The sequence below is a fragment of the Rattus norvegicus genome, chromosome 10 (genome assembly GCF_021556685.1).
Source record: "Rattus norvegicus strain SHRSP/BbbUtx chromosome 10, alternate assembly SHRSP_T2T, whole genome shotgun sequence".
NCBI lineage: Eukaryota > Metazoa > Chordata > Mammalia > Rodentia > Muridae > Rattus > Rattus norvegicus.
In genome coordinates, this window is record NC_141543.1 from 98,895,949 (window position 1) to 98,921,026 (window position 25,078).

At 43.6% G+C, this 25,078-nt stretch overlaps 1 protein-coding gene across 15 annotated transcripts in view; it reads left to right on the forward strand.

Annotated features, from left to right (window-relative positions):
• The window catches only part of Helz (helicase with zinc finger), a 145,081-nt gene that overhangs the window by 83,490 nt on the left and 36,513 nt on the right, over nucleotides 1-25,078 (forward strand). For all 15 annotated transcript variants that reach the window (XR_015630449.1, XR_015630448.1, XM_087570853.1 and 12 more), the window contains 7 exons: nucleotides 1,156-1,334; nucleotides 3,777-3,895; nucleotides 4,963-5,108; nucleotides 6,537-6,684; nucleotides 14,869-15,052; nucleotides 17,457-17,685; nucleotides 24,586-24,790. Coding sequence is in view for 13 of the 15 variants with exons in the window: in XM_087570853.1 (XP_087426979.1) it covers nucleotides 1,156-1,334; nucleotides 3,777-3,895; nucleotides 4,963-5,108; nucleotides 6,537-6,684; nucleotides 14,869-15,052; nucleotides 17,457-17,685; nucleotides 24,586-24,790 (1,210 nt within the window). In the remaining 2 variants the exon portion in view is untranslated. The remainder of the gene's footprint in view (nucleotides 1-1,155; nucleotides 1,335-3,776; nucleotides 3,896-4,962; nucleotides 5,109-6,536; nucleotides 6,685-14,868; nucleotides 15,053-17,456; nucleotides 17,686-24,585; nucleotides 24,791-25,078) is intronic.

The window sequence follows — 25,078 nt, forward strand, 5'->3', positions numbered from 1 at the left end:
TTCTTAAGATTTGCATTGAGTTTTTGATTATTCAAAAATTTATCTTCTGATTCCAGGAGCCAAGGTAGAGGCCTTTTTAATAATAATTTTAAGAACTTTTCTGAAGTAAAATTATTACAAATTTTTCTAAAGTAAAACTGTCCTAAGCATACAAGTCCATGGTTTGTATTAGCATAAATAATTAAAATCTGAATTAAGTACATTTTTGTAAGACTATAATTGAAAATGGTAATTTAAGGATGGAAGGTTTTTAACTTAATTTAAAAAAAACCGTTGTTCATAAAACATACATTTGTGTGCTAATTCTATCGTAAGATTAATCTGAATACTTAAAACATTAGGTATCTGTTCTGTGGTGGCACCTATTCTTTATGTTGAAATCTTTTAAAATTGTGATAGGGAAGGGCATCGTGGGCATGTAGTGGTCATATAGTTGATTGGAAAGGGCATCGTGGGCATGTAGTGGTCATATAGTTGATAGGGAAGGGCATCGTGGGCATGTATGGTCATGTAGTTGATAGGGAAGGGCATCGTGGGCATGTAGTGGTCATATAGTTGATTGGAAAGGGCATCGTGGGCATGTAGTGGTCATATAGTTGATAGGGAAGGGCATTGTGGGCATGTGTGGTCATATAGTTGATAGGGAAGGGCATTGTGGGCATGTGTGGTCATATAGTTGATAGGGAAGGGCATTGTGGGCATGTGTGGTCATATAGTTGATAGGGAAGGGCATCGTGGGCATGTATGGTCATGTAGTTGATAGGGAAGGGCATCGTGGGCATGTAGTGGTCATATAGTTGATAGGAAAGGGCATCGTGGGCATGTATGGTCATGTAGTTGATAGGGAAGGGCATCGTGGGCATGTGTGGTCATGTAGTTGATAGGGAAGGGCATCGTGGGCATGTAGTGGTCATGTAGTTGATAGGGAAGGGCATTGTGGGCATGTAGTGGTCATGTAGTTGATAGGGAAGGGCGTCGTGGGCATGTGTGGTCATATAGTTGCAGTTTTATAGTAAACATTTAAACGCTAGCAGGCTGTGAATGATTATGAGATTTATTTGTTATTTTTGGCACTGTGCTCTTAAATGACAGTGCAGGGTTTTAATAATCAGCTACTATGAACATTCTAACAGGAGGTGCCATCTTCTCTCGTAGGGTGTATTTCCGAAATCGCTGGGTGAAGACTGTTCACCCGGTTGTGCATCAGTACTGTTTGATCTCAAGCGCACACTCCACCTTTCAGATGCCCCAGAAGGAAGATATTCTTAAACATCGAGTGGTGGTGGTCACACTGAACACTTCCCAGTACCTCTGCCAGCTGGACCTTGAACCTGGTATGCCCACTCGCCACAGGCGGCTGTCTCTCAGGGTTAGAGGATGCGTTCCAGTGACAAGTGCTGTTCTGTGGGCCACCTCTGGCCAGGTCTCTTTTTCACTGGAATGCAGCTGCCTGTGCCCATTTATTAACTTGTTTCTTGTCTGCAGCTGCTTTTATGATGCAAAGCTACGGCAGCATCCTCTGCAGGGACAGAAGCTCTTTGGCCCTTAACTGAAAAACATTTGCCATTCCACCTGTTCTCTAGTTGGTAACTGTTCACTAGTGATCAGTTCAGATTTGGACAGTTGTGTGTGTGTGTGTGTGTGTGTGTGTGTGTGATTTGTTGAGGTTTTTGTTAAGTTGCTTTTGCATTTTGTAATGTGGAAATAGAAATCATGACACTTGATTAAGATTTCTTATTTTCAAAGATTTATTTGTGTGTGTGTGTGTGTGTCTGTCTGTGTGTGTATCTGCCTGCACAGGTGAGCTAGAGTGTATATCTGTGTGTGTCTGCATGCACAGGTGAGTGTGTGTGTCTGTGGAAGGCAGGAGAGACCTTCAGGTGTTCTCTTCTGTCGCTCTCTGTCTATTCATTTGAGGCAGAGTCTTCCACATATCTAGCTCACGTTTTCTTGGCTAGGCTGGAAGCCCACAGGCCCACGTCATTCTCCATGTGTCCTCTTTTGGAGCTGGGCTACAGGTATAGGCGAGATGCCCTGCTTATTATGTGGGTGCTGTAACAGCACTCTAGTCTCCTCATTGTGCAGGAAGCACCCTTCACTGTTCAACCCTCTCTCCAGCCCCTAAGGTTATTATACTTAGATGCTAGGATTGTGTAATAATCACTCTTCATTAATTTAAACTTTTTATTTTTGTGTTTTTGAGACAGGGTCTTGCTTTGTAATTCATGCTTGCATTGAGCTTGCTATGTAGCCCAGGCTGGCCTTAAACTCACATTCTTCTGTCTCAGCCTTCCAGTGTGCTTACAGCTGTGTGCCAGCATGCCCAGCGTGCCCAGCTCTGTCTGATTTCTATGAGCACACGAGTCTAAGCTGGTGAGCTGTGAGCATGAGAGGACGGTCCAGTTGCTTTAGCTGGTTCTTCAGCAGGGCTCTCTCTGTAATTGTTAACACTGTGCATTGCTTCCCCACCTCCTGTTGGAATTGCCTTTAAAGCCACTGACCCATTCTACCGAATGTCTGAGTTCCTGGAAGGCACAGGCTGCTCCCTTCACCTGTATTCCTGGCTCCTGGCCCAGGGTGTAGACACCCGGAGTCCCTCGAGTTTAAGAACTTGAAGATCAGAGGTTACATTGATCTCAAATGAGGCAGGAAGGCTTTGGAATTAATAGGGAGGTGACTAGCCTGGGCACAAAGGAAGGCCCCCATTGGATGAGACTTCCTCTCCCTGCCTTGTCATCTCTCCGCTGGCCGTGAGGCACTCCAGGGCTGTGTTTAGGAGGTCATGGCCCAGGGGCAGCATTGCAAACAGGCCTCTGTGGTGGTGCTTGTGCTTACTCCATGCTGACACCTTCAGTGTGGGCAGAGAGGGGGGAGGGGCTGGGAAGGGCTGGAATGGAGGCGCTGGGCTCACCTGGTCTCCAGGTTTCTCACTTCAACCCCATGGTGGTTATTCTACAGTTAACAGAACTGAGACTCAATCTAAGTCACTTTAGATAATTAATTGCCTTTTCTTTCCATTATTTTTCTTTTTTACCTTCTTCCTCATTTTTTTTCTTTTTGTTTTTTGAGATAAGTTTTTTTCTATGTAGCCCTGGCTGTTCTGAAAGTTATTCTGTAAACCAGGCTAGCCTCGAACTCAGATCCACCTGCCTCTGCTTTGAAGTGCTGGGATGAAAGACAGGCAGGTGCCTTTAGAAAAGGTGCCTACCAGGTTGGGGATTTAGCTCAGTGGTAGAGCGCTTGCCTAGGAAGCACAAGGCCTGGGTTCGGTTCCCAGCTCCGAAAAAAAAAGAAAAGGTGCCTACCTAAGTAGTAGACAATAGTTTCACGATTTATGCAGTGTCTGAGAAAATGTTAGCAAAAGAAAATAGATACTCTTTTTAACTTTTTCGTTTAAAAATATTAAAAACATTTGTTTTTTGTATACGTGTGTGTGCCTGTTGTGTGTGCATGTGCATGCGTGCACACAGATGTGTGAGTGAAGTTGCCCTCAGCATCCAGAAGGTGTCACATCCCTGAAATTAAAAGTGGTTGTGAGCTGTCCACCATGGATGCTGGGGAACAAACTCAGGTCCTCTTCAAAGCAGTACATTGACTGTTAACCTCTGTGTCATCTCTCCAGCCCCTAATTTTTTAAAACATATCGTGTTGTCAGGTGATTGTCTAGATTGAGGATGGCCTTAGATATGTACGACATGGGTTAACTGAACAAACTTTGCTTAGTAGAGCAGGAAGCAATTGCTCTGTGACGGTTCTCCTTATGTTGTCCTTTCTAGGGTTCTTCACGCACATTCTGTTAGATGAAGCTGCCCAGGCCATGGAGTGTGAGACCATTATGCCTCTAGCCTTAGCAACTAAAAACACACGGATTGTTTTGGCTGGTGACCATATGCAGGTAGGTGTCATCTTAGTCACCGTCTTGTGAGTTATTTTTGGTCTTTGAGTTAATATTTTATTTCTAAAACACCAGTAGTAATGCGTGTGAGTGCTCTTAGCCTCCAAGTCTTCACTCCAGCACCTTTAGAGTTAATTTTTATGGCTAGCAGATCGAGTAGTAGGTTTCATTATGGAAGACAGCCTTGTTGATTATTAATATTAATATTTGTTTGACATAGTCAAATATAGCTTATGAGCTAATTTTCTCTATATCTGTCTGTCTGTCTGTCTATCGAGGCATTTACTTATTATTTATTGAGACTGAGTTTTACTGTGTAGCCCAGGCTGGCCTCAAAGCATGGCTTCAGTCTCTTGAGTTCTATGATTACAGGTGTGTGCCACAACATCCAGTCTGAATTTATTTTATTTTTTAAGCAAATCCTTTAAAAACATTATTTATTTAGTGTGTATGTGTCCACACATACATGGTGTACATGCAGAGGTCAGAGGACCACTTGGAGCGGTCAGTTCTCTCCTTCTACCATGGGGATTCACAGGATCAAACTCAGGTCGTCAGGTTTGACGTCAAGCACTTTTACCCGCTGAGCCATCTCTCTAGCCCCGTTTATTATAGTAGCTTCATGTAAATGAGTAATGTTGGCTTTGTCATGCCCGTGGCAACCATTTCAGACCTCTGTGGAAGCAGCTGTGCAGGTTGTGCTGTCACCTTCTCCTTCATGGCTGCTGGCTCATTTGTAGTCACCGAGTTAACTCTAGCATAAAGCAGTTGATTGGTGTGGGGAAGTAACTGACTTATGCCTTTACATTAGTAAGTCCTTACGTGGGAAGGACACTGCGTGACGTAGACACTATTGCTTCGCTACACTGGGAAGCCAGAGTTGTAGTCTAGTCCCCCGTAGGAGTAAAATGCTTTGTATCCAATGAGTGATTATTTTTTGTGTTATTTTTCTGGCTTGCTCCTGTATTCCGCATGTTAAATACATAAGAAGTTTTAGTGTATAATTAGATTAACAGTGTTATTTCTATAATCTGGTTAAATTTTCTTTGCATGTTTATCTGTTACAGCTCAGTCCTTTTGTTTACAGCGAGTTTGCCAGGGAGAGAAACCTTCATGTTTCATTACTTGATCGACTCTACGAGCATTACCCTGCCGAGTTTCCATGCAGGATCCTCCTCTGTGAGAACTATCGCTCCCATGAAGCTATCATCAAGTAGGTGTGAGCTGTCCCCTCTGACTCACACTTCCTGTGGGCTGTGGGAGGGAACCCAGCAAGCACATGGCCAGGCACAGGTGATTTATTTGTGGTCTCTTGGGTGTTTCAGACTATGTCTAACTTGGTTTTAAAAGAATACCTGAAAATCCAGAGTTGTGATTTTTCATAAGAAATCAGGCAGTTTGAGTACTAAAACTTCAGGCTTTACTGGCACGATGTATTTTTTCTATGAATTAGTAGGTAATCTATATGAAAAATGGCATGCCTCTGTTATCTGTCCTAAGAGAACGGAAAAAAGGAAAGGCAAGGGGAAAAAGTCTAATGCCAAGGTTTAAAAAGCGTCCTCTCAAACACAGTACACGTGTGAAAGACATTTCCTACCGCACAGCTGCGTGACAAGTCTGACCAGCATCCAGCTGAAGGAGCAGAACATCCCAGGGACAAGCTGAAGCTTCCCGCAGCTCAGTACCGTTGGCTTTGTCGCTCCTGTGGAGACCATTTCAGATCTCCCTGCAAGCAGCTATGCAGGGTGTGTGTCGTCATGGTCTGCAGTGACAGAGCTCTCTTAGTCAGTGATGCGTTAGGCCTAGACAGCTGTTTTTGGCACTGTTGGAGATGACAGGTGCATTGGATCCAAGTGCATGTGTTTCTTTGTTTGCATGTACAGTTCCACATCCCTTATGCATAGGGTGCAGTCAGAAGACTATCATTACGTTTTGTTCTTCTGTGAACGTCATGGAGTGCATTTTGAGGATGTAAATGGTGTCATCCATCTCCTAACTCGGTCTCATGGAAAAAGAAACATGAGTCATATGAGACTGCTTGTATGGTGCAGCAGAGCCCTTTACAGGGGGGCTTTTACAGGCAGGAGGACACTCCGAAATAATAAACTACAGGAAGGACATAGAGCAGTTAAGCAGTTGTTTGGAAGGGGACGTACTGTGCATCCCTGTCCTTGTGGGTTGGTTGCTCCAGCATCACCGCTGACAGAGGGATCTCTTGGTGCTAGGTGCTGGCTGTGCTAGGAGTCTTTCAACTCCAGCATAGGCCATGGGTTCCATTGTTGACCAGAGAGTTGTTAGGTGACACATGGAGGTGTATGAGCCACATGGTTAGGATTATGTGTCAGCTAAGAACATGCAGCTTAGGGGTTTCCTCACAGAGCAGAGTGTTCTGCTAGTAGTGAGCGCTCCTCATTTCCTTTGTATTCTGGCTTCATTCCTAACAAAATCAGTGTCTTTAACAATGCTGTCATAGGGACCTTCTCTGGTACCACTGTCAGTATCCTTAGGAAATCATTGGTGTCACAGGTATTCAGTGTCTGGACAAAAATTAATTGTGGGCATAAATTAGTATTAGAATTGGATGGAGCGTTTGTAGGTGAAATAAATTTGGCTAACAGATTCCTTTGTTCTTTCTCTGCAGCTATACCTCTGAGCTCTTCTATGAGGGTAAACTGATGGCCAGTGGAAAGCAGCCAGCACACAAGGACTTCTACCCACTGACGTTCTTTACAGCACGAGGGGAGGACGTCCAAGAGAAGAACAGCACGGCATTCTATAACAATGCAGAGGTGCCTGATTTTATTATTTTCTTGGTCTGATTCTATTGAGCTTTCATTTTGGATTCAGAGTTGACAGTTTATAGTTTGTTGATTTCTTTTACAAGAAAATTGAGTAAAATGTATATTTATTTATTAAGATGAATCTACAAGAAGCAAAAATTTTGATTTTTTTTTTTTTTGTGGTAATGTTAAAACAGAAAATGGAACTTAGTTAAGAAAAGCCAATGTATTCTGACATTATTGGCTCAAGTCTAAAACAGACTGATTGAATTTCTTGCTCAGGCTCAAAGGAGACATTTTTAATGAGGAAGTGTTGAATCAGAGTCCTGTGTTTCAGAGGAACACATGGTCACCAGCATTGACCTCATCCGAGCCTTCCTAGCTTTCTCTCCCAATTTCTGGTTTCCAGAGAGAATGAGGGTATCCTGAAGGGATAGTAGGAAAGCAGTCCGGGAAGCCTGAGGTTAAGATTCTAGCTGCCACAGGGCTTTAGGAAGGTGGAGGAAGTGTATGGCTGTCTTTAGGGACTGAATTTCTAATCTCTACTCACTGTGTTTACAGAGAACTGTCTCTTGTTGCATAAGAGGAACTCATATGTCCCCTTCAGGTTGAGCAGAGGGTTATAGTTAGAATTCAGTGCAAGAAAGTCATCAGTGCCACTTGCTCAAACCCTAGCCCAAGTCAGGATGCCTGACATTTTCATTAGTTTGTACCATTTAATTTTAGGAACAGGTAAATTTTCCCTTAAATATTGCAAGGCTGATGGTGGCCTTCAGCTGTCCTTTGTTGTTTTGTCCCCAAGCTGGAAGCCACTGGTCTAGAAATTGGTCATGATAGGTGGCAGGGCTGACAGAGTAGCAAGAAGACACCTAAAGTCCAGAAGGTTGGGTGATCCTTACATGGCACCAGGGGTCAAAACCACAAGGGGTTGCCATCAGCCCTGGGCCCTCTTTCTTCTTGGTTTGTTTTCAGGAACTCTCCAAGCTCCAGGGTATGTATCGCACAGCTCTCCTGGACTGCCAGTTTTGTTCAGAGTATTTTAGAAAAGAATTATTTTTATATTATGAGAATGTAAACACAGTATTAGTGTGACCTTTAAACATTAGACAGTGTAACTTTAGAGAAATTTCAAGTGACTTTGAACTTAACCAGGACACGATTGTTCATTTCTATGGGTTACTGCTGTCAAGAATTTTGAGGTACATTGCCCAGGGGCTCTTCCATGGATGGAAAACCAGGTTTTAGTTTACTCTAGCTGAATCCCAAGGGGAAAAATTAAGGCATATATTAATTAGATAATGGCATCAGTTCCATGTACATATATAATATATTTTGATTATATTTATATCTCCTGCATTACAGGGTAGACTTAATTGGTTTCAAAAGAGGGTCTTACTGTGTATCCTTGGCTGGCCTGGAACTTACTGTGTAGACCAGGCTGCCTTGAGTTCACAGAGAGCTGCTTGGCCTCCCAAATGCTTGGGATTAAGGGCATGCACTTCCATGCTGGGCCTTTCTTTAATTATTTTATTTATATATGCACATGTGTATTTGGTTTCTATTATACTTGTTTATTTTACTACTATTATCTGTAATTGTAACTTTTATTTTTAGATTATTAATTATATCATTTTCCTCTTTTTTTTCCTCCCTCCAATTCTTCTCCTCTATATATCCCATCACTGTCTTTGAAATTCCTAGCCTCTTTTTTCCCTTAATTGGTGTGTGTGTGTGTGTGTGTGTGTGTGTGTGTGTCTGTCTGTCTGTCTGTCTGTCTGTCTGTATCTATCCCTAACTATATAGATAAACCTCGTAAGTCTATACAAGGTTACTTGTCTATATGTTTTCAGGACTGACCATTTTGGTATTGGGTAACCAGTTGATGTGCTTTCCCCTGGGGAAGACTTTCTCCTGCTCTTAGCAGTTGTCTGTAATTCTTGGACTGAGGCCTGGTGGTGACCTCCCCCTCCCATGCTAACATGTCTGTTGGGGTTGTTTTTGTTCAGGTCATGTTTAGGCAGGCATGTTTGGTGAGACTTTATGGGTTAGCTTCTTGGATATTTTTAGGAGACAAAAAAATCTCATAGCAAACTTTTTACTTCTCTGGCTCTTACGATCTTTCCACCCCTCTTCTGCAGCGGTTCCTGAGCCTTAGGTGCAGGAATTGTGTTGTGAGTAAGTATCAGTTGGAACTGGGCTTTTCAACTCTGTAATTTGATCAGCTGTGTTTTTTTGTAATGTGAGAAGTTTCCTTGGTTGAAGAGTGAGAGTCACACTTCTGTCTGGCTATAAGGGTAAATTTTAGAATGTAGCTATTCTGGATTAGGCTGCATTAGTAAAGTGTTGGTGGTAGTTTCTCCTCTAAGGTTCATGACTTTACTAGTAGGTGGCTAGGTTTCCAGTACCAGAAATGATTTTCTTCTTGTCAGATGGGTCTTAAGTGTTACTCTAGAACTCTTGATTACTGCTATGTGTGGCAACATTGTACCCATGGGTTGTCATGCCATGCTGGCCATTATGGTTCATAACTGGATGGGACCATTGGTTGCTCTCCTTTGGGAGATTGGGTGGTGCCTTCTTGTCCCATGAAAGCTAGTCCTCAGGGAGGGGGTTTCAGCTCTGATCCAGCTGGGGCCTCTGTCCAAAGTGTATGGTGTCTTCAGCAATAGGGGTTTATCTTCCACTTCTGGGTAACCGCTGTAGCCTATATATTGTACTGGGACTCTCTTAGACAACCTTGACTGCTAACTCAAAGGAAGATTGCTTGTTGCTGATGCTGGTGTTTTGTTAGATGGTCTAAGATGGGAACATTTCATTTAAACTATGTAAGTACATGTATAAGCAGACATACACACATTATGTATTTATTTGTTTAATGTTACCTCTAGGGCCAGCAGTATATATCTAATCGGAATCCATTTCAGATATATCTAACTAAATTTCAGTGATGTGGAGAAACCCCTACATTGCTCTACATCCACCCCGCTTTTAGCTTTTATTTTCATATATATTGTGTCAATGTTTAATAGATTGTTAAATTGTGTATGCATATTTCTGTTTTAAAACGTCCATGAGTAGAAAAGGGACAAACACACAGTTTATTATGTCAACCTTCCCCCTTTATGGGGAGCTCCATGGTGTTGAGCATGCTAGCTGTGTGCCCTACCACCAAGCTCCGCACCTGCCAAGTGAGTGCCCACAGGCGTTGGCCACCTCCTCACCTCTGCACGCATGGGCTGTGCAACCACCTGGCGTAATCTTCCACCTGCCTCTTGTGCCGTCTGTCACAGCGCATTTATAGATGTCGTAACTTGGTGTCCATTGTTTTATACAGCTGCTCTTAAATCAGTTGGGAGGAGGAAGGAAAGGAACAGCGGTGCTCTGCTGCTTATAGCGCTCAGGGCCACGCTCTTAGCAGCACTCTGTGGGTGTGCACCGCTGTGTGCTGACATTTAGTTTAGACTGAAGAATGATCTTTAGCATTTCTGGCCAGTTATTTTGCTAGTAGGGAATTCTCCCAGGTGTTGTTTGTCTGGAAATGTCTTTATTTTGCCCCAGTTTTGAAAATTTTGCTGGATGTAAGATTTCTGGTTAGTTTTTTTCCCTACCATGCTGAATTTCCCTTCTCTTTTTGGCCTTCATTTTGTTTTTGTTTTCTGATGAGAAGTTGTGTGTTTATCTTATTAGAGTCCCTTTGTAAATATGGTGTTTTTAAGATTTCACTTTTGTCTTTGACTTTGAGCCTTTTAACTGCTATATCTGGGTGCACAAGTTCACTATACTTATATGTGTTTTAAATTACACATGAGACAGGTTTCTCTGTGTAGCCCTGGATATCCTGGAACTCACTATGTAGACCAGGCTAGCCTCAAGCTCACTCACAGAGATCCACCTGCCTCCACCTGCCAAGTGCTGGGATGAACTGTGTGCACTTCCTTGGACATTTTTATTAGCATACCTTACTTGTAAAGAGGAACAGGTTTTATTATGGCATTGTCATGCATGGTTATCAAGTACTTTGGCCATGTTTATTCCTCTCTTCCCCTTTTTCATTCCTCATGATAGTCGTTCTTGTTCTTCTCCCCTGGGTTGCACGTGTGAGGGATAGCATGTGCTGTTTGTCTTTGTGGGGTTGGTTTATTTCAGACTTGCCATGGAGATATCTAGTTCATCCATTTTCCTGTCCCCCATCTCCCACCCCACAAAAGAAAACCTAGCATGACTTTTTCCTTTTGATGGCTGAATAAAACCACATGTTTTTGCATGTGTACTTATATTTATATTACACTTCGTTAATCCATTTATGGACAGCCGGCTGATTCCACAGCTTGCCATGAACAGTATAGTGGTGAGTCAGGTATGATGGCATCTCTTGCAAGCTGACTTTGATAATCTAGCTGTACCCCAGAAACAGCGAAGCTGACTCTTAGGGCTACTCTAATTTTAACTTTTTCAGAAGCCTTCCTACCAACTTTCTTTGAATATATTTAATGTATTTTTTTCTTTATCTGATCTTTTCTAATATTAGGCACATGTTGAAACTTAATGATGTTCCTTTGGTAATTTTTCTTCATTAGTTTTTCCTACTTTGGGTTGTAAACCCTGACCTGTCTCCTTGTTTGCTGATTCCCTCCATCAACAGAGATCTATTGGATGCTGGTATTTTTTTCATCTTGGTTATCGTTCAAGTTTTCAGGGCACAAATTGCTCTAATTGTGATCCAGCTGATGTTGGGTTTCTTGGCAGAGAGTTGCCAGCTTATAAGGCTTGCTTTTTGCTGTTAATTATTTACTTACCTACCTAACCTACCGATCCTACCTATCTAACCTACCTAACCTACCTACCTAACCTACCTTGCCTAGCCTGCCTACCTTGCCTGCCTGCCTGCCTGCCTGCCTATCTATCTATCTATCTATCTATCTATCTATCTATCTATCTATCTATCTATCCATCCATCCATCCATCCATCCATCTATCTATCTATCTATCTACCTATCAACTACATTTTCAAGACATTTTCTACGTAGGTCTGGCTATTCTAGAACTTACCCTGTAAACTAGGCTGGCCTTGAGCTTGAAATAAGAGATCCTCCTGCCTCTGATCTTGAATGTGGGGATTAAAGGCGTGTGCCACTGCTGCCTGGTCAAAGTATAGGTATGTACATCTGAGTACAAATTCCTGGGGAGTCCGGGAGGGTTTAGATCCCCACAGCTGGAGTCCCATACTGGTGTTTGTCAGCCGCCTGGTATGTGTGCTGGGAACCTACAAACTCAGGTTTTCTGGAGGACTAGAAATGATTGTTAATTGCTGAGCTGTCTCTCCAGCCTCCAGTAGAATCTTTTGCATCTAGACCAAGGAGTGCTGGGGCCACTGATGCTCATTGGCTGCTGAATGTGCATAGACTAGGGTGTCTGTCCTGGAGGGACTGTGCTCCTCTGTGTTTTTTAAAAACGTAATGTTTTTATTGATTATTTGGAAATTTCACATAATGCACCTCAATCACATTCACTTCCCAGTCTTCCCAGGTCTACGCCCCACCCTTGTGACCTCCCCCAAAACAAAAGAAGAAAAAAATACTAAGTCCTATTTGTGTTGCTCATATACTCACTGGAGCATGGTGACCAGCCCCTTAAAGAAACCTGAGTATGGTCATCCTCTGCTCCCTCCCACCAGAAGCCATCGTTTAGGGAGAGCTACACTTCAGCATCCTTATCACAATCTTTGAGAGTTCTCCTCAGTGACTTCTTGTTTAGACTGTTTCTTTTTTGGGGAAGTGGGATGGGGCATGAGAGAAGTTGTCATAGAATTCTTATATATGACTCTCATTTTCAACTGTGTTTGCAGTCATCAATACCACTGCAAAAGAAGCTTCCTTGCCCCTTTATAGTCAGTGCTGCCTGGATCATGGGATTCCACATGGTTTCTAGCTACAGAACAGACCACAGACAACATCATGGCTCTTGGTGTCAGCTCAGGCTGTGGACATCAACATGGCTTCCATTGGTACACACCACAGATACCCACATAGCCCTCCGCCACAACATGGACCACGAACATTGACATGGCCCCTGGTGGCAACATACTGCCCATATCACTTTGCTCCCACACTCTTTGGCACCACACCTGTAGTTTTCCACTCTCCCCTGTGCACATGGCTCTGTTCTGCCGTCTTTTCCTTCCAGTGTCCTGAGTCTGCTTTTTAAAAGCATTTTCCCATAGGTCCTGCCCTTCTCTAGTGTTTCTGGGGACATTATGAACTTGCAGACTCCTCTGCCACAGCCCTGTCCTCTGGGAGCTTCCATGGGTCTCTCAGGCTCCTCAGAACTGCTCTGTGGTCCCATGTTGGGTGCCAGCTTCGTTCACAGTCATGCTTCAGGGTTTTATTCTTTTTTTTTTTTTTTTTTTTTTTTTTTGGTTCTTTTTTTCGGAGCTGGGGACCGAACCCAGGGCTTTGCGCTTCCTAGGTAAGCGCTCTACCACTGAGCTAAATCCCCAGCCCCCAGGGTTTTATTCTTGATAGTGTTCCTGGATCCGGTTGTGTAGCACCAGCTCCTTCACACACTCCAGTAGCTTATAGATGGAGAAGAGGCTGAGGTGGACCAGCCTGAAGCACTAGCTCTGGGCCCAGATGGCAGCTGAGTTGGTCAGCATACACTAGGGTCTTCTAGGTGGCTGCCTGCCTGCCGTGGGTCTTCCATTCTCCCGCAATCTTGCTCATATCTCCCCTGTGCCATAGGATATAGGGACGGGTGTAGGTTCAACCCAGCTGCTGCCATCTGCTCAATACAGGCCATTTGCAGTGGTGAACTGTGCAAAATAGAGTCTGCCAATGTTTGCTGGTTGCTAAAACCACGTGTAATAGCCCCTTCAACACAGGGAACTGAGGGAGATGAAAATTGGCTGCTGAAGCAGTTCAGGAAGCAGTCCCCAGGGTGAATGCCCCAGTTGCTCACTGTTCTTACAGAGTCTGCAGATTTTGTTAAGTAGATGCTTCTTTTCTTGCTTATAAGGCCTTTGATCAGTCTCTAGTGTCTTTGCTGATGTTCACTAGTCTACAACAGATCCCTCAGGAGGCAGTTTTCATTTTGATACCATTTTATAGCCACCTAAAATGTAAGAATATGAATGGAGGGAAAGGATGGGTTAGTGGTTAGGGTATTGCTTCACAGTGGAAACTGTTGTGTTTTGTACAGAATGACGCCCGTGCTTTACTTGACCTGCATCTGTCCACATGGACAAAGACGTGTTTTTATATTCCTTATTGCAGTAGACACTGATTTCAAATAGAAATGATAGTAAATAAATGCTATAGTTAAAAGATATCGTTTAAAATTTCCACTTTAGCTAGAGTCTTGTCCTGTCTGGCTCTGGATTGAACTTGCCAGATAGGTGGGGTGGGGGGGTGGGAAGAAAGAAGAAAGTAAGTAGATAGGAATGTAGGTGGATAGATGATACTTAGACAGACACAGGACTGTTTTCTAAGTAAGAATCGTTTAGGAGTTAAGGAACATGTTTCATTAACCTGTGCCAAACATTGAAACTTTTTGATAATTCATTGAGTAAAGTAGATTGATCTATACTAAAAACCCTATGTAACTCAGTTATCAATTTTGAGTTCATGTGATGGCCTGGTGGAACTTGTACCACAAGTAGGAACAGATTCTGAAAGTCTATTTGAAGTTGTCTAGTCCCAGCTGACGTTTGTGTCATCTAGCAGTGTCAGAGGGTCTACTTCAGTAGGGGACAGGGTGACAAAACCACACCTTGTCCTCCTGGGACTCAAGTGTGCACTGACTGTGAGAGCCTTCTGGTTGATTGGGTAGTTTTCTTGGCTGGCCCTAGAGAGGACTGAGAACCCCCAGGGTGCTGTGGTGTTGCCTCCCTCTGGTCCCTGCTTTACTGTGCGACTCCAGCCCTTTTTACCTTGAGACTAGAGGCCGTGGAAGGTGTGGCCGCTTGTCTAGCATATTGTCTTGTTTCAGTGTTTCTATTAGTTTCATTACTATAGGATTTTACTATTTGAAACGTGATGACAGTGTTATCTCCCACGTTCATGTCAGCATTAATGAGCTACTACCATTTGTAGATTGGGTTTTAATTGGCATTTGCCAAAGTGTGAGCCTGTATCAGTTTGTTTCGGTTACCATGCTCTACCCAAACACCAGTGGTAATTTTAACATGTTCTTTTAAAGGTATTTGAAGTGGTGGAGCGTGTGGAAGAGCTAAGACGGAAGTGGCCAGTGGCATGGGGGAAGTTAGACGACGGCAGCATTGGTGTGGTGACACCATACGCTGATCAGGTGTTCAGAATACGAGCTGAACTTCGGAAGAAGAGGCTCTCGGACGTGAATGTAGAAAGGGTGCTCAATGTCCAAGGTCAGTGTCCACTGGAGTGAGTTACGCTGTTTGAGTGTCTTACGGTGTGTCCACATTGGATTTTTAATTCCCTTAATAATCTTAGGCCTTTAAGAAATCTAAAGAAAGAAATTAAAGAAAGAAAGAATCTCATCACCTTTTTGGGCTGGCAATGGGTTCCAATATCCAAAAAAAGATAGTGTTAACAAATTGACTTTATCTATCACCATATTATGCCATGCCACAAATGTCTACGTGATATAGCCATGACAGCATATAAGATGGTGCACGCTGTTGTGTTGTACTTGGTAATTTGAAAGATTTCATCTGTAGACTTCCTTAAGTGACTAAGTGTCTACAAGCTTGTTTTCATTGTTCATGAGATGAGTTGTTTTAAACTTTGTACCTTTTAAATAGATGAAGCATATTATTGTTATTAGCTTTTTATTGATTCTTTATGAGTTTCACATCATGTACTCATCTCCCCATCCTCTTATTCTGCCCTTTGTCCTTCCAACCTCCCCACAAAATAAACACCACACACACACACACACACACACACACACACACACACACACACACACACAAATCCTCAACAACAGCGACAACAGCAGCAAAATAAAGCATAGAAAACATCTCATCAGAACTGTAGTATGTCACAGAGTGTCCCACAGTTACACTCCACTCACTCCACTTGCAGTGAGTCACTGGTCTGCTTCAAGGTCTCTGGCTTCTGAGACACTATCAATATTGGAACCTCTTTGGGACTCCTCCCAGGTATCCTGTTGTTGCCCTGTGTCATGGAGGTCCTGCAGCTTTGGAACAGCAAGACTAGCCTTCACTTTTTCCCAGTCCTTCATAAATGGTATAGATTACGGGGTGGGCCGCCACAGAGTCCTGGATTCATACCTGGGCAGTGGCAGAGCTGGTCCGTGTGTGAGCACTCTCTTATATGCACCCCCAGAGCAGCCTCCAGCCCTGCTCTGCCTAGGCCTCACACCCTCGGGACCAGCTCACCTGAACAAAAGCCTCCAGACCAGATGAAGCAGTATTCTAATGGGAACACCAGAAAAGGCCTAGTGGTAGTAGGTGCTTGATGCAGCAGGAAGAGTAACGCAGTGGCTGGATCATGGGGAGCAAGGGGATCCCTTCTACCTCATCCAGGCCTCACTCAGTTGGGTATTTTAGTAATGGACACAAATGCTCTGCTCAAAGAGTAGACATAAGCCAGCCGATGTTGGGTGGGAACAGGTGAAATTGTGGGTTTAGAGAAGAGAAAGCTGGAGACCAAATGTTGGAGCCTTTGAGCAGAATGAGGGGTGTTCCATTACTATAAGAAACAAATGTTACGAAGCCAGACTCCAGAAAGCTTCTTTGTGAAGTCTGCTGTGTCTGCTCTGTTTGCAGGGGACTGAGTGGCCCTGCTTCAGAGAGAGGCTGCTGTGTTGGGTGGATGCTGGCCTAGATCATCTCAAAGACTGGCCTCAGCAATATGGTTAGGGAAAAAATTGAGCAAGGCATGGCAGTACATACCTGGGGTGTGAGCATTCAGGAGCTTGAGGCAGGAGGATTCCAAACACCAGGAGTTTGAGGACAGGCTGGACCACGTAGTAGGTTTAAGGCCAGCCTTGACAATTTAGTAAGAAATTATTGTCATTCTTTCAAAAGCAAAACAAAATCATAAATTAACTTTTTTGTGTGTATGGTAAAATGTCTACAACAAAACTTAACCATTTGAGCGTTGTATGTGCAGTTGAGTGGCAAGTGCATTGGTTCCAGTGGTGTAGTCCTCACCATATTCATCACAAGAACCGTCCATCTTTCCAAACACAGATCTGTACCCACTAAATAATGTCTCCCTTCTCCCGTCCTGGGCTAACTCTAGTCTACCTTCTCTCTGTGGGAGTTTCATTACTCTAGGCCTCTTGGAATTAGACTCAGGCCATATAGCCTGAGTAGCTGTTGCCCAAAGTGCTTAGGGTCAGACACACTGAGATCTGAGATCTCAGGGTCCTATTTTTCTCAATTTACATATGTTCCTTTGTGACTAGGTTTTATTCACTGAATGCAGTGCCTTTGATGGTTATTTACATAGTAGCATGTATCAGCTGGGTCACTTGTGTATAATCACACTGGTGTCTGCTCACTGGTTCCCAGTTTTTGGCATCATGATCCAGGCTTCTGTGAGCCTGGGTGCAGTGACCTCATGGAGACCTTACTCTCAGTTGGAGGGATTTATCCTAGGCAGACTTGCTGAATCAGATGGTCATTGTTTCAGAGTAGCCATATACTTGCAGCTGTGCATATGGTTGGGATTTCTGGTGTCTTCACCAGCACCTGTGGTTTAGCCATCACGATTTTAAAGATGTAAGATTTACTGTATCAGTGATTCAGAGTGATGAGCTGTCTTTCAATGTTTTTGTAGGAAAGCAATTCAGAGTTCTGTTTCTTAGCACAGTGCGTACACGCCACACTTGCAAGCATAAGCAGACGCCAATTAAAAAGAAAGAGCAACTTCTGGAAGACTCCACCGAGGACTTAGATTACGGGTTTCTATCCAACTACAAACTTCTCAATACCGCCATTACCAGAGCACAGTCCCTGGTTGCTGTGGTGGGCGACCCCGTTGCTCTGTGCTCTATTGGAAGGTGTAGGTAAGTCTGTGTCACTGAACTGAGGGAATCTGCATGGGAAATGCGGAGTAATTTACATCTTTATGCATGTGTTTATCTGAATGGCTACATGGTGAGTTAAAGTCTGGTTTACTGTTGGCTGATGTCCGGTATGGTGAGAGCTCTGTTACTTAGGTCTGTTGATGGCACGTGCACACTTCATTTCAGTCTGCGAGCCGAGCCGTCAGCAGATGCCCCCAAGTGAGTCTGTACTCTCAGCTCTCTTCCACCCTGGAGATGCCCAGTGAGCAACACATATGCAACTCTGTTTCTGTGGCGGTTACACTCTACAGGGTAGGAAAGGAGACTGACAACAAACTGAGTGAAAACGTCGTGTAGTATTTGACTAAATAAATGGGGTGGGGGAGAGGAAGGAGGAGCACTTAGCGGTAAGAGATGAAGTATGGAGGTTGTGACCAGAAAGACTGAGAGGAGGTCTCACCAGCAAGCCGACTCCCCTGACAGCTGACTTTGGAAGTAACAGGGTGAGCTGTGCGGTTATCTGTGGCTAAAGTCTTAGGAAGAAGGGCAGCTAGTGCCAGGGCCTGAGGTGGGGCATGTTTCCATGTATCTTCAGCCAAGTTTAAATTTTATACTGTCTACTGCCTTTCCCCTCCCCTTGCTTTGTTGCTATTTTAATTTCTTAAAAATTTAACTTTATAATTAAATTTATTTTAGATTATTTCATATATGTATATAATGTATTCTAATAATTCTCAGTTCCAAGTTTTGGTAATTTTGTAGTTATTTTCTTTTAAGGTTTCTGCTTGTTTGGTTTAAGACTGGGTCTCTATGCAGCCCTGACTGCCCTAGAACGTTCAATGGCTTTGAACTCGGAGATCCTCCTGCCTCTGCCTTCTAAGTGCTGTGATTAGTTGATGATAGGATTGCTCTCCACTCTATTTTATTTTATATCGTGTGAATGTTTATATTTGTGTATGGATGCACACGAGGGCAGTGTCTAGACTTAGAGATGGTCATGAGCTACCTGATAGAGGTGCTGGGGACCAAGCTTAGGTCCCCTAGAACAGCAAGTGTTCCTAACCACTGGGCTTTGGCTACAGCCCCTCCACCTTATGGTTTCAAGGTAGATCTCTCACCAGCTCCACCGGGAGCTCACCAGCTCACTGTTCTGGCTGGCTCAGGACCTTGTCCCTGCCCACCTCCTCCTCTGTCCTCTTGTCCCCATTCCTCAGTCCTGGGACTACAGTAGGCCTGGGTCCCCACACTGGCTCTTTACTCACTTTCCCTGAGCCATCTTTGCAGACCTGTGTTAGTAGTGTCTTCTACAAGGGAGAGCTGTTAACTAAAGGATCTACTTCTTAGGTTAGGGAAAGAACCTTTTCTTTTCTTTTCTTTCTTTCTTTTTTTTTTTTTTTAGATTTATTTATTTTATATATATAAGTACACTGTAGCTGTCTTCATGCACACCAGAAGAGGGCATCAAGTCCTATGACAGATGGTTGTGAGCCACCATGTGGTGATGGGATTTGAACTCAGGACCTCTGGAAGAGCAGTCAGTGCTCTTAACTGCTGAGACATGTCTCCAGCCCGAACCTTTTCTTTTTTTTTTTTTTTTTTAAATAGCTTATAGGTGTCATAGCTCACCTAGGAGCAGTTTTGTGGTCACATGGTATCAGTTTCATGTCTGAAAACTGATTGCCATTAGTTTATGATCACTAATGACAAAATCTGGGGACAGGAGTGTGTTGCAGATTACAAAGTGCTCTCTCTCTCTCTCTCTCTCTCACTCTGTGTGTGTGTGTGTGTGTGTGTGTGTGTGTGTGTGTGTGTGTGGACATTAATACCACAGCCTGTATCTGGATGTCTGGAGGCAACTTTGCGTAGTTGGGCCTCTCCTTCCACCTTTACCTGAGCTCTGGGGATCACACTGGGATCCACATGTTGGCACAGCCAGCACTTCTGTCCACCGAACCAGCTCAGCAGTCAGAACTAAGTATTATCAGTGAGTCTCCTGACTTCGCTCCTGTCCTGAGCATTTGAGTTTAGTTGTTCAACAGTCTCTCCAAAGTGTGTTGCTTAGTGTTAGAGTGCTGTGGCGTTTCCCCATTTGTGTTATGTTTATGATGAGAAGATACAAACTGGGAAGATGTGTGTGCAGACAGCTCTGTGTTCAGGAGATGAATGAGTGGGCTGGAGAGTGCAGCTACATTACTGAGCTCTCCTTGGAAACAACTCCGAGTATTTAGCAGCCTACATGTTGTTGAAGAAGCTGTTACCTTTTCTGAAGACGGACTACATTGAACAGCCTAGGAGTAGCATTTTTTTAGTCTTTTTCTGACATGAGTTGTTCCTTTTTCTAAGCAGACAGGTGAAGAATTCTTCTTGTGGCCTGCTGTCGAGTTGGGCAGGGCTAATTTTTAGCTTGAGGCAGGGCCCACTGATGGCTTATTTCCAACTGAATCCTGGGTAGACAAAGGACTGCAATCAATTCATGTGCTAAGCAGTGTTTGCCGGGGAGTAATAAACTACTGAGGCGAGGGATAGATTGTACAGTGTGAATGTTGATTGCCTCTGTCATTTGGATAGTTTAAATCATGGTTGCGGTTCACAGGTTGATAGTGATAAAAATCAGTAACAACTTTGCCAAGCAACCAATATAGGTAAAGTACAGGCTGAGTCCAGGATGTGATGTGACTCCGGCTCCCATCAGAATGCAGGGGTGAATGCTTAGCAGTTTAGTTTCTTCAGCACCCTCCTACCCTCTGTGCTGTGTATTAGGGAGTGGTGTGCCATTCTCGGGTGTCACTGGGCTTCCCAGAAGTCATTCCTGTGTATCACACCAGCTTAATCTTGTTCTTTTTGTTACTGTTTTGAGCATGGTATGTCTATTAGTCTGAAAAAGATATAATGAACTTTTTCCTCCTCTGCTAGCAAATATTAATGCAGCAGCTGCTCCTGACCGCCATCCCTGCCGGATGCTGCCTGTGTGCTGTGCACACATTGCCCCATTTAGTCAAACCAGCCACCGTCCAGTGTGGCTGTTTGTTTTCATTTCATTTTATTTTTTTTTATTTTTTATTTTTCTTTTTTTCAGAGCTGGGGACCGAACCCAGGGCCTTGCGCTTGCTAGGCAAGCGCTCTACCACTGAGCTAAATCCCCAACCCCTTGTTTTCATTTTAAATGGGCAGCCTGATGCAGTGACTCTCAGTAAAACTGCTGAAGGCCTTAATGTGGTTCACAAAACAGCTGTTAGAGTGACTTCAAAACTCAGGCCTTTCTCATGAAAGCATGACAAAACTGTGAGAAACCGGGTAGTGAGATGGGGCAGGGGCAGGCAGCCCAGTGATGGGGAGGGAGATGGGGCAGGAGCAGGCAGCACAGTGATGTCATTGTTCCACATCACAGCCTTGGAGGAATTCTTCTTTAAAGTGGATTTCATTATTAGCACTTTTCATTAACTTGGTGAATATATAGACATTAATGCATGTGTACAATATGACCCAAGCATGATATATTCCAAGCACAGTGAAGAAATGCTGTGTGTGCTGTGTGCTGTGTGGTGTGTGTGTGTGTGTGTGTGTGTGTGTGTGTGTGTGTGTGTGTGTATGTATGTATATAAACAAAGCTAATACAAAATTAAGACATTTACTTTGGCTCGTGCTTTTTAGTTATTACAAGCAATGTTCAGCCAGAGAGATGGTCAGGAAAGTGCTTGTTCTAGAAGCATGAGGACCTGTTCAATTTACCTGTTCAAGTTGTATTCCTCCCATCCCCCAAAAAATCTTTGTGCGGGGGCAGCCTAGTTTGACTTTAGGATGGTAAGAAACCTTGCCTATAAAAACAAAAACAAAACCCAAGCAAGGTTGGCTGCTCCTGAAGTTGACCTCTGGCCTTCATCCACATGCGCAGGCTCAGGCACACACAGGCACTCACTCACGCACACAAAACGAAAAGTCGGGCCATGTTTCTCAGATATGTGAACTTACATTACAGTGTATGGACATATGTGGCTTTCTAGCCAACATTACTTTTGTACAATGTCCGCACAGTAAGAGATTGCCGCTTTAGGGAGCACACCAAGGATGACAAAGCCTGTGACCACAGTCGTGAGTTCTCATCCCCATGCACACACTCAAAATTCTCACATGATCTTCCACTTTCTATTAGGAATTCCTCATGATGCTGGTGTGAGTGGTCCTTGGGAGAGACCTCATAGGCTGTTGAGATGGCTCGCTGATTGTACTGGTGCTCATCCTTACAGAGGAGGAGAGAACTGACTTCACAGGCTGTCCTCTGGCCTCCATATACATGTGTACATAGACACATACAAACTTGCACACACTCAGAAACACACAGTAAAAAGTGTAATTTACTTTTAAGGGCTTTTATGGAGAGGAAAACCTAATTTCTTTTCAGCTTTAAAACTAAAAATTTTGGGATAGGCAAGATGGCTCAGCAGGTAAAAGCCTTTGCCACATAAACCCTGGGGGGTGGGGGGAGCCATTGTCCTCTGGCTTTCACATACATGTCATAGAATGTGCTTCCCTAAAAGAGACAGACAAACTAAACCAAAACCCAAGGCTGTTTTTGTAAGAAATAGTACATGCTTGCCTAGGCACATGAGGCCCTGGTGTCTCCCCAGCACCCTCTCCCTGTGTCCTTCTCTAATAGTTTAGAAGTAAGAAATTTAATGAGAAACACAGTAAGGAATGTTGGTAATATTGTTTACTCCATGCTGTACACAAGGAAGCCAGTGCAAGGAGAGACATGATAATGTCACTGTACACTGCAGTGAGGGACACTGCCAGGGTTGCTCGCTCTGTCAGAACTCTGTGTTCTCTCTCACTCTTAAATCTAGATTCTTCATTTTTTGAGGTTGGCTTGTTTTGCCTAATTTTTCAAACTATATTTTCTATAATGTATTTAGCTCTTAGCACTTAATTGATATTATAAGTTGTGTTATGACAAGCATCTCTAAGAGAAAAATATATGAGTAGCTGGTTATTTTTGAGAATCCTCATGTGGATTATTTTCTTTGTGGCTCCAGCTTTTATTCTGACTTGGTTTTATGTAATCTAGCATATCTAGGTGCTCACACATGTGTGCGTGCGTGCGTGCGTGCGTCCGTGTGTGTGTGTGTGTGTGTGTGTGTGTGTGTGTGTGTTTGTGTGTATCCGTGCTCACAAACACGTGTGTGCATATGTGTATTTGTGGAAGTCTATGACAAAATATCCTTCTCACTTTCTACCTTATTATTTTCATGTCAATATGCATGCACCATTTGTGTGTGGTGCCTACAGAGGTGAGAAGCCAGGTCCCGGAGCTGGAGTTGTAAACCATTGTGCCATCTGATGTGGGTGTTAGACATTAAAGTTGGGTCAAGCAATCCTCCACCCATCCTACCTTGTTTTCTGGTGATGGGTGTCTCTCATTGACCTGGGATTTCCCAGCTCCATCGATCCTCCTGGGTTACAGAGCACACCCTAGCCTTTTCTTGTATGGGTATTATAGTTCAGAACTCCAGTCTTCATGCTATGCAGGAAGCATTTTACCAACTGAGTTCTCTCCTTAGCCCTATACAAAGTTCCTTCTAACCTGTAATTCATATTAACATGCTATACATCTTAATTCTCTAGTATGTAGTGTTTGTTATTTACTGGTGAGTTCTGAGAAAGGCAGTTTCGGGTGCTGTTACCATCAAATGACTGTCATATTTACATATCAGGAAGGAGAGCCATGACATTGCTTGGCAGAAACCATTACTACTATGTGTATGCAGTGTGGTGTGACTAATTGTATGCAGAATGTAATTGTTTGTAGATGTGTATAAGTGCATGTATCATTACAAGTATGTAATACATGTATGTGTATGTGTGGATAAGACTAGAAGTACAGACTTTCTATAAATTGAGCTACTCAGTTTTGAAAGCCTCACTACCTGGTTCACAAACACATGGTTCTGTATTTTTGGATGAGCCAAAGTTTCTTACGGTATTCTTGTATACAGCACGCTCCTAGACTGTCTACACTTTTGTCATTGAGAAAGGTTTCATTTACATTGTTCTTAGATAAATATTAGCCTTAAGGATTTGGAGTGGGCTGAAGTGGAAACTTGGTGAAAGATTAAGGCAGACTCATGAAGGGACGTTTGTTGAAGCAGACACAGGTGAAAGGATGTTCTGTTAAACCAAGCATGTTTTCACATGTGATTAAGGATTTTTTTGTTAATAGCATGTGTGTACTGGCCTGCCTTATGTTGTGTGGTTGAGCTGCATTTGTCAGTACTCCATAAAGAGAAGCGCACCAAAAAATTCTTGGTGTTGTGCTGCAGTTTTTTGTTGCTTTTGACTCAGCAGACAGTGACAAGAGACAGAGCGAGGCTTATTCAGAGAACTAGCTGCATAGCACTTGTGGGTCTTGTGTCTTTGTTGATCTTTGTTCCTCTGAGAGAGGCACAGGTGAGAACTTCCCCTGGTGTCCCTCCTGGTCCCTCCTGCTGACTCGAGCTGAGGCTGAGGCCTGGCTGTCTCTGCTGGGTAGTGTCACCACTGCCGACTTGTGTTTGCTATCCCGACTCTCCGGAACTAGACTGCTGGCGTACTTATAAAGCGTCTGCGAGTAGATTGAGCCGCTGCTACTAACCTGTGACTTGAACTGCTGATTTCCAGACAACTCCGGCGGGAGTTGTTCCAAAAAAAATCTTTCTAAACAGGTCCACTTCCCCTGCAACCCTCTGGTGGGTTGTGGGTACAAGGGAGGTTAAAACGTTTAAGAACCATCATTAAAAATAAGTTTAAAAAAATGTAAGTTACTGGCAGCATCCAGTGTGGGGCAGTAGACAGAATTTGAAATCATGTTTAGTTACTTCAGTTCATCCACTGGTGTTTGTAACCTGAATTTCTGAATCTTTTCTGCAGAAAGTTTTGGGAGCGGTTTATTGCCCTGTGTCATGAAAACCACAGCTTGCACGGGATCACATTCGAACAGATCAAGGCCCAGTTAGAGGCTTTAGAGCTCAAGAAGACTTACGTGTTGAACCCACTGGCTCCTGAATTTATTCCCCGGGCTTTCAGACTGCAGCATTCAGGAAACAGTAGCAGACAGCAGCAGTCACCACCCAAGGTAAAGATCCTGCTTTACGCTGGCTTCTTGTTAAAGTAATGCAGTTAGAGGTCGCGTTTGGTGGCCAGCTGTATTTGCAAGGAACTTTCCCGAGACTTGGGTGGATGACTGACAGCACAGTCTGGTGGGGACCATGTTTACTGTCCAGTCATCCTCTAAATGTGTGAGGCGGCTGAAAACTTCCCGTACCCTTTGTCTATCCTCCCAGCATTCCTCGCTTCATAGGAGCAAGGCTGACAGCCTATGTGAATAAAAGCACAGCTTAAAGGATTACTACACGTTTTATTT